Source organism: Nerophis ophidion, linkage group LG17, assembly GCF_033978795.1.
Source record: "Nerophis ophidion isolate RoL-2023_Sa linkage group LG17, RoL_Noph_v1.0, whole genome shotgun sequence".
Taxonomy (NCBI): domain Eukaryota; kingdom Metazoa; phylum Chordata; class Actinopteri; order Syngnathiformes; family Syngnathidae; genus Nerophis; species Nerophis ophidion.
Window position 1 is genome coordinate 10134986 of NC_084627.1, and position 10496 is coordinate 10145481.

General features: G+C 45.0%; 1 protein-coding gene across 1 annotated transcript in view; it reads right to left on the reverse strand.

Annotated features, from left to right (window-relative positions):
- grk3 (G protein-coupled receptor kinase 3) overlaps positions 1 to 10496 on the reverse strand; it is a 96600-nt gene that overhangs the window by 25684 nt on the left and 60420 nt on the right. The window contains 7 exon segments of the mRNA XM_061876188.1: positions 2540 to 2670; positions 8426 to 8504; positions 8588 to 8687; positions 8753 to 8844; positions 8933 to 8984; positions 9047 to 9108; positions 9177 to 9251. Of these exon segments, the coding sequence (XP_061732172.1) occupies positions 2540 to 2670; positions 8426 to 8504; positions 8588 to 8687; positions 8753 to 8844; positions 8933 to 8984; positions 9047 to 9108; positions 9177 to 9251 (591 nt within the window).

Below are 10496 nucleotides of genomic sequence, written 5' to 3' on the forward strand. Positions count from 1 at the left end.
CTTTTCTTTTAACAACACTCAATAAACGTTTGGGAACTGAGGAAATTAATTGTTGAAGTTTTGAAAGTGGAATTCTTTCCCATTCTTGTTTTATGTAGAGCTTCAGTCCTTCAACAGTCCGGGGTCTCCGCTGTCGTATTTTATGCTTCATAATGCGCCACACATTTTCCATGGGTGACAGGTCTGGACTGCAGGCGGGCCAGGAAAGTACCCGCACTCTTTTTTTACGAAGCCACGCTGTTGTAACACATGCTGAATGTGGCTTGGCACTGTGTTGCTGAAATAAGCAGGGGCGTCCAAGAAAAAGACAGCGCTTAGATTGCAGCATATGTTGTTCCAAAACCTGTATGTACCTTTCAGCATTAATGGTGCCTTCACAGATGTGTAAGTTACCCATGCCTTGGGCACTAATGCACCCCAATACCATCACAGATAAATAAATGATAAATGGGTTGTACTTGTATAGCACTTTTCTACCTTCAAGGTAATCAAAGCGCTTTGACACTACTTCCACATTTACCCATTCACACACACATTCACACACTGATGGAGGGAGCTGCCATGGAAGGCGCCAACCAGCACCCATCAGGAGCAAGGGTGAAGTGTCTTGCTCAGGACACAACGGACGTGACGAGGTTGGTACTAGGTGGGATTTGAACCAGGGACCCTCGGGTTGCGCACGGCCACTCTTCCACTGCGCCACGCCGTCCCAGCAGATGCTGGCTTTTTTAACTTTGCGTCGATAACAGTCTGAACGGTTCGCTTCCCCTTTGGTCCGGATGACAAAATGTCGAATATTTCCCAAAATAATTTGAAATGTGGACTTGTCAGACCACAGAACACTTTTCCACTTTGCATCAGTCCATCCGTTTCTGGATGTTGTTGATAAATGGCTTTCGCTTTGCATAGTAGAGCTTTAACTTGCACTTACAGATGTAGCGATGAACTGTATTTAGTGACAGTGGTTTTCTGAAGTGTTCCTGAGCCCATGTGGTGATATCCTTTAGAGATTGATGCCGTTTTTTTTTTATACAGTGCCGTCCGTCTGAGGGATCGAAGGTCACGGTCATTCAATGTTGGTTTCCGGCCATGCCGCTTACTTGGAGTGATTTCTCCAGATTCTCTGAACCTTTTGATGATATTATGGAGCGTAGATGTTGAAATCCCTAAATTTCTTGCAATTGCACTTTGAGAAAGGTTGTTCTTAAACTGTTTGCTCACGCAGTTGTGGACAAAGGGGTGTACCTCGCCCCATCCTTTCTTGTGAAAGACTGAGCATTTTTTGGGAAGCTGTTTTTATACCCAATCATGGCACCCACCTGTTCCCAATTAGCCTGCACACCTGTGGGATGTTCCAAATAAGTGTTTGATGAGCATTCCTCAACTTTATCAATATTCATTGTCACCTTTCCCAACTTCTTTGTCACGTGTTGCTGGCATCAAATTCTAAAGTTAATGATTATTTGCAAAAAAAAAAATGTTTATCAGTTTGAACATCAAATATGTTGTCTTTGTAGCATATTCAACTGAATATGGGTTGAAAAGGATTCGCAAATCATTGTATTCTGTTTATAACACAATTTCCCAACTCATATGGAAACGGGGTTTGTAATTAGACTACCATAGTATCTAACTAGATTACTATTTTAACTAGTATATTATGCAAAAGCGCAGATTCCAACCATTGAAATAGTTTTTATAGTTCAAGGTCATTTGAAACATCATAATGGCAGCTACACAAAAATGATTTGGGAATGTCCGGCGGGCCAGATTGAAAAACTTAACAGGTCGCATGTGGCCCCCGGGCCTAAATTTGCCCAGGTCGGCACTACACCACACCGCCCCCAATTGTCTCCTTCCTGAGAACGCTTCATAATGTGCCACACATTTTCGATAGGAGACAGGTCTGGACTGCAGGCGGGCCAGGAAAGTACCCGCACTCTTTTTTTACGAAGCCACACTGTTGTAACACGTGCTGAATGTGGCTTTGCACTGTCTTGCTGAAATAAGCAGGGGCGTCCAAGAAAAAGACGACGCTTAGATGGCAGCATATGTTGTTCCAAAACCTGTATGTACCTTTCAGCATTAATGGTGCCTTCACAGATGTGTAAGTTACCCATGCCTTGGGCACTAATGCACCCCCATACCATCACAGATGCTGGCTTTTTTAACTTTGCGTCGATAACAGTCTGAACGGTTAGCTAGCTAGAGATATTGGCCCCAAAATCATTTAACAAGTACAGGAAGAGCTAGCTAGCTTTAATGGAAGTCTGACTGCGCTAACAAAACAAAGGTTTCGAAAAAGTACACAAGCATTATTTACTTTGTTTATGATGCTTGGATTGAAAATACTAGTCAAAAATGTCCAAAGATGTATTGCACCAATAAATGTCAAGATTTAATTAGTACTCATGTTTTCAAATGAGTGAATAATGGTGTAATTAACCATAATTACAATATCAATCAAAGTAATGGAGATGATTATTTTCGCCACAATGGTCCAGTGAGTGTGTGTAGGAAGGCGTGGTCAAAGTCCTACCTTGAGGTCTCTGTACACCACAAAGCGGTTGTGCATGTGTTCCAGGCCTAGGATAATCTCTGCGGCGTAGAAGCGCATCTCCTTCTCGCTGAAGACGCCGTGCTGGGACAAGTGGTAGTGCAGGTCGCCGCCTGCACGCACAAACACTCACTATTAATTGTCTCCTGGCTGTAAACAATAATCAATTCCAGGACTTGAGGGCCTACACGTAGGGGTTTGTGTGTGTGTCAGTCCACCAGGTGAGTAGTCATGTCAGGGGGGGGGGTCCTCTCCAAGGCCACTCATAGTCAGTACCACTGGGTGGTGAGTTTTTCCTTGTCCTTTTGTGGGTTCTGAACCGAAGATGTCGTTGTGGCTTGTGCAGCCCTTTGAGTCACTTCTGATTTAGGGCTATATAAATAAACATTGACTGATTGATTGATATGCGGTCAGGATGGTCTCCTGTTGGCCCCACTATGGACTGGACTCTCACAATATTATGTTAGATCCACCATGGACTGGACTCTCACTATTATGTTAGATCCACTATGGACTGGACTCTCACAATATTATGTTAGATCCACCATGGACTGGACTCTCACTATTATGTTAGATCCACTATGGACTGGACTCTCACGTTTATGTTAGATCCACTATGGACTGGACTCTCACTATTATGTTAGATCCACTATGGACTGGACTCTCACTATTATGTTAGATCCACTATGGACTGGACGCTCACAATATTATGTTAGATCCACCATGGACTGGACTCCCACTATTATGTTAGATCCACTATGGACTGGACTCTCACTATTATGTTAGATCCACTATGGACTGGACTCTCACTATTACGTTAGATCCACTATGGACTGGACTCTCACAATATTATGTTAGATCCACTATGGACTGGACTCTCACACTATTATGTTAGATCCACTATGGACTGGACTCTCACTATTATGTTAGATCCACTATGGACTGGACTCTCACTATTATGTTAGATCCACTATGGACTGGACTCTCACTATTATGTTAGATCCACTATGGACTGGACTCTCACTATTATGTTAGATCCACTATGGACTGGACTCTCTCACTATTATGTTAGATCCACTATGGACTGGACTCTCACAATATTATGTTAGATCCACTATGGACTGGACTCTCACACTATTATGTTAGATCCACTATGGACTGGACTCTCACTATTATGTTAGATCCACTATGGACTGGACTCTCACTATTATGTTAGATCCACTATGGACTGGACTCTCACACTATTATGTTAGATCCACTATGGACTGGACTCTCACTATTATGTTAGATTTACTATGGACTGGACTCTCACAATATTATGTTAGATCCACTATGGACTGGACTCTCACTATTATGTTAGATCCACTATGGACTGGACTCTCACTATTATGTTAGATCCACCATGGACTGGACTCTCACTATTATGTTGGATCCACTATGGACTGGACTCTCACTATTATGTTAGATCCACTATGAACTGGACTCTCACTATTACGTTAGATCCACTATGGACTGGACTCTCACTATTATGTTAGATCCACTATGGACTGGACTCCCACTATTATGTTAGATCCACTATGGACTGGACTCCCACTATTATGTTAGATCCACTATGGACTGGACTCCCACTATTATGTTAGATCCACTATGGACTGGACTCTCAATATTATGTTACATCTACTATGGACTGGACTCTCACTATTATGTTAGATCCACTATGGACTGGACTCTCACACTATTATGTTAGATCCACTATGGACTGGACTCTCACTATTATGTTAGATCCACTATGAACGAGACTCTCACAATATAATGTTAGATCCATTATGGACTGGACTCTCACTATTATGTTAGATCCACTATGGACTGGACTCTCACTATTATGTTAGATCCACTATGGACTGGACTCCCACTATTATGTTAGATCCACTATGGACTGGACTCTCACTATTATGTTAGATCCACTATGAACTGGACCCTCACAATTATGTTAGATCCACTATGAACTGGACCCTCACAATTATGTTAGATCCACTATGGACTGGACTCTCACACTATTATGTTAGATCCACTATGGACTGGACTCTCACACTATTATGTTAGATCCACTATGGACTGGACTCTCACTATTATGTTAGATCCACTATGGACTGGACTCTCACTATTACGTTAGATCCACTATGGACTGGACTCTCACTATTATGTTAGATCCACTATGGACTGGACTCTCACTATTATGTTAGATCCACTATGGACTGGACTCTCACTATTATGTTAGATCCACTATGGACTGGACTCTCACTATTATGTTAGATCCACTATGAACTGGACTCTCACTATTATGTTAGATCCACTATGGACTGGACTCTCACTATTATGTTAGATCCACTATGGACTGGACTCCCACTATTATGTTAGATCCACTATGGACTGGACTCCCACTATTATGTTAGATCCACTATGGACTGGACTCTCACTATTATGTTAGATCCACTATGAACTGGACCCTCACAATTATGTTAGATCCACTATGAACTGGACCCTCACAATTATGTTAGATCCACTATGGACTGGACTCTCACACTATTATGTTAGATCCACTATGGACTGGACTCTCACACTATTATGTTAGATCCACTATGGACTGGACTCTCACTATTATGTTAGATCCACTATGGACTGGACTCTCACTATTACGTTAGATCCACTATGGACTGGACTCTCACTATTATGTTAGATCCACTATGGACTGGACTCTCACTATTATGTTAGATCCACTATGGACTGGACTCCCACTATTATGTTAGATCAACTATGGACTGGACCCCCACTATTATGTTAGATCCAATATGGACTGGACTCTCACAATATTATGTAAGATGGGCAGGGTTTGGTGGTAGCGGGGGTGTATAATGTAGCCCGGAAGAGATAGGGATGCACGGGATTCCGGGTATTTGTTCCGTTGTGTTACAGTGCGGATGTTCTCCCGAAATGTGTTTGTCATTCTTGTTTGGTGTGGGTTCACAGTGTGGCGCATATTAGTAAAATTGTTAAAGTTGTTTATATCACAACCATCAGTGTAACCTGTGCGGCTGTTGACAAAGTATGCCTTGCAGTCAGTGATGTGTGACAGCAGGGGTCGCATGCTACATGTGACCAACCGGCACGCAGATAACATGGCGTGTAGGCGGGCGTGGCGATATGTTCTAGAGGACGTTAAAAGCAATGTCACCACGACACGCCCTCAATAAAGTTGTGTGGGTGAAAACTGGAAAATGTTAGCCCAGGGATATTTCTGGGAGAGGCACTAAGTTGGAATTGGGGGTTAAATCCCCAAAAATGATTCCCGGGCGCTGCTCCACTCACCTCCCAGGGAGTGATCAAGGGTGATGGGTCGAATGCAGAGAATAATTTCGCCACATCTAGTATGTGTGTGACAATCATTGGTACTTTAACTTTAAAATTCGGAAAACCTCCCAGAAAAATCGTGAGGGTCGGCAAGTATGCAGCTGAGCCACATCAGAGTGATCAAAGAGCCGCATGTGGCGGGTTGTCGACCCTTGACCTATAGGGATCAATTAAACTGCAGTGTGATGTTTTGCTAATATTTGCTTTTAGTGGCTTCACGGTGGCAGAGGGGTTAGTGCGTCTGCCTCACAATACAAAGGTCCTGCAGTCCTGGGTTCAAATCCAGGCTCGGGATCTTTCTGTGTGGAGTTTGCATGTTCTCCCCGTGAATGCGTGGGTTCCCTCCGGGTACTCCGGCTTCCTCCCACTTCCAAAGACATGCACCTGGGGATAGGTTGATTGGCAACACTAAAATTGGCCCTAGTGTGTGAATGTGAGTGTGAATGTTGTCTGTCTATCTGTGTTGGCCCTGCGATGAGGTGGCGACTTGTCCAGGGTGTACTCTGCCTTCCGCCCGATTGTAGCTGAGATAGGCGCCAGCGCCCCAAAGGGAATAAGCGGTAGAAAATGGATATATGGCCTTGCAATGAGTTGGCGACTTGTCCAGGGTGTAGACCGCCTTCCGCCCGAATGCAGCTGAGATAGGCTCCAGCGACCCCCCTGATTCCAAAAGGGACAAGCGAGAGAAAATTGCTATATATATATATATATATATATATATATATATATATATATATATATATATATATATATGGCGCGTCTGCCTCACAATATGAAGTTCCTGCAGTCTTGGGTTCAATTCCAGGCTTGGGATCTTTCTGTGTGGAGTTTGCATGTTCTCCCCGTGAATGCGTGGGTTCCCTCCGGGTACTCCGGCTTCCTCCCACTTCCAAAGACATGCACCTGGGGATAGGCCCCTCCCACCTCCAAAGACATGCACCTGGGGATAGGCTCCTCCCACCTCCAAAGACATGCACCTGGGGATAGGTTGATTGGCAACACTAAATGGTCCCTAGTGTGTGAATGTTGTCTGTCTATCTGTGTTGGCCCTGCGATGAGGTGGCGACTTGTCCAGGGTGTGCCCCGCCTTCCGCCCGACTGTAGCTGAGATAGGCGCCAGCGCCCCCCGCGACCCCGAAAGGGAATAAGCGGTAGAAAATGGATGGAGGCTTTTAGTGGTAAGATCTAGGCCCCTTGCATACTCAAGATAGTTTGCACACAGTCGCCCACCACTGCTTTTCAAAAGTCAGGTGACTGAATCCAACTTATACAAGGGGTGAATGAACAGTAGTGCAAGTCCAAATAAAGGTGCTGTCGGAGAAATTTGACGTCACTTTTTGGGGGCTCAGAGGGGCAGCCACCTGTCAGATGCAGCAGTGTGGTTGTTTCTAATTAAAAGATTACAGTTGGTACAAAATGCGGCTGCTAGACTTTTGACAAGAACAAGAAAGTTTGATCACATTACGCCTGTACTGTATATACCTTTATATACATATATACATACATATATACCTGTACTGGCTCACCTGCACTGGCTTCCTGTGCACTTAAGATGTGACTTTAAGGTTTTACTACTTACGTATAAAATACTACACGGTCTAGCTCCATCCTATCTTGCCGATTGTATTGTACCATATGTCCCGGCAAGAAATCTGCGTTCAAAAGACTCCGGCTTATTAGTGATTCCTAGAGCTCAAAAAAAGTCTGCGGGCTATAGAGCGTTTTCCGTTCGGGCTCCAGTACTCTGGAATGCCCTCCCGGTAACAGTTCGAGATGCCACCTCAGTAGAAGCATTTAAGTCTCACCTTAAAACTCATCTGTATACTCTAGCCTTTAAATAGACCTCCTTTTTAGACCAGTTGATCTGCCGCTTCTTTTCTTTCTCCTATGTCCCCCCCTCCCTTGTGGAGGGGGTCCGGTCCGATGACCATGGATGAAGTACTGACTGTCCAGAGTCGAGACCCAGGATGGACCGCTCGCCTGTATCGGTTGGGGACATCTCTACGCTGCTGATCCGCTTGAGATGGTTTCCTGTGGACGGGACTCTCGCTGCTGTCTTGGAGCCACTATGGATTGAACTTTCACAGTATCATGTTAGACCCGCTCGACATCCATTGCTTTCGGTCCCCTAGAGGGGGGGGGGTTGCCCACATCTGAGGTCCTCTCCAAGGTTTCTCATAGTCAGCATTGTCACTGGCGTCCCACTGGATGTGAATTCTCCCTGCCCACTGGGTGTGAGTTTTCCTTGCCCTTTTGTGGGTTCTTCCGAGGATGTTGTAGTCGTAATGATTTGTGCAGTCCTTTGAGACATTTGTGATTTGGGGCTATATAAATAAACATTGATTGATTGATTGATAATGTACTTTGCTGCCACCTACAGGATCGGAGCATTGTTGGACCTTGGCGAAGGTATGCGCTCTACTGAGGAGGCTGTGGGCTGCAGAGCGAGTGTGTGGTTACCGTTCATGAGGTCCAGGATGAAGCAGAGCTTGTCGGGGGTGTGGAAGGCGTACGTCATACACACGATGAAGGGGCAGTCCTGCAGACACAGGCCACATGGCGTCAGCTTCTTAAACACCTCGAAGCCCCTCCCCGCTCCTCTCAAACGGCGGCCGGACTCACCCCCGTGCTGACGAGCGACAGCATGATCCTCTCGTTGAGCGCCAGCGTCTCGCCCTGCTTCATCTTGATCCTCTTCTTGTCCAGACACTTCATGGCGTACCTGCAAGGGTTCCAAAGGCAGGCGTGACTACGGGCTCGGTCCGGCGAGGGGCGGCGCGTGCTCACATCTTGCCCGTATCGGCCTTCCTGCAGCCGTACACCTCGCCGAAGCCGCCGCGGCCGATGATGCGGTGCACGCTGAAGTCGTTCATGGTCAGCTGGAGAAAGAACACAAGGACACAAAAGTTCTTATTGGCCAGTCCACGCGTGTTATCACGGCGGCGGCGGCGGCGGCGGCGTACTCACGTGTATGTTGAGCTCCACGTTCTTCCACTGGCAAAAGCGAGTGAACTTGTCGCTGCAAAGGAGAGGACAGCGAAGGTGAGGTTAGCCAACAATCGCCGCCTCCCTTGGTCTCACCTCTCGATGAACTTGAGGAAGATGCTCCCTCTCAGGCTGTCGCATATCTCCAGGATGTAAGGCTGCGGCGACACGTTAAAAAAGAAGTTGCATCATTTGGGATGGTGACGTGAGGGAGGGAGGGGTCTACCTGGAAGAGGGTCGGGGGCACCAGCTTCTTGGCCAAATGACTCTGCACGTGGTCCACAGCTTTTTTGGAGAACGGCTGCGAGCGACACAAAAGACAAAGACGTCAACGCCATCACTTTCAAGTTTATTTCGAACATAAATACAATATGATACATGGTATCATTCTCTTTACAACAGTGGTCCCCAACCACCGGGCCGCGGCTCGATTGGTAACGGGCCGCAGAATAATTTTTTATTCATTTTTATTTAAAAAAAATATTTTTTTTAATTAAATCAACATAAAAAACACAACATACACTTACAATTAGTGCAACAACCACAAAAACCTCCCTTTTTCATGACAAAGAAAAAAAAAAAATAATTATTAAGCGTTGACAAAAAGGTTGGGGACCACTGCTTTACAACATGTCCGAAAAGGAGTAGGAAGTAGCAAAGCTTATTTAAACCTACCTTTCCACTTCAGAGCCCTCACTAACACATATTTTCACTTACTGACAACAATGAATATACAAAACTCCAAACCAGTAAATGGTAAATAAAACAGAATAGAATGATTTGCGAATTATTTTCAACTTACATTCAATTGAATAGACTGCAAAGACAAGACGTTTCATGTTCGAACTGGTAAACTTTGTTATTTTTGGCAAATATTAGCTCATTTGGAATTTGATGCCTGCAACATGTTTCCAAAAAGCTGGCACAAGTGGCAAAAAAGACTGAGCAAGTTGAGGAATGCTTATTTGGAACATCTCACAGGTAAACAGGCTAATTGGGGACAGGTGGGTGCCATGGTTGGGTATAAAATGCTCAGTCATTCACAAAGAAGGATGGGGCCAGGGTCACCACTTCGTGAACAAATGCGTGATCAAATTGTCGAACAGTTTAAGAACAACATTTCTCAACGAGCTATTGCAAGGAATTGAGGGATTTTACCATCTACGGTCTGTAGTATCATCAAAAGGTTCAGAGAATCTGGAGAAATCACAGCATGTAAGCGGCAAGGCCGAAAACCAACATTGAATGCATGTGATCTTTGATCCCTCAGGCGGCACTGCATCAAAAAGCCACATCAGCGTGTAAAGGAAATCACCACATGGGTTCAGGAACACTTCACAAAACCACTGTCAGTAACTACAGTTTGTCGCGACATCTGTAAGTGCAAGTAAAAACTCTACTATAAAAAGTGAAAGGCGCTTAACAACAACACCCAGAAGCGCTGCCAGCTTCTCTGGGCCCGAGCTTATCCCGGCATGGGCATGGGTAACTTACACATCTGTGAAGGCACCATTAATGCTGAAAGGTACACACAGGTTTTGGAGCA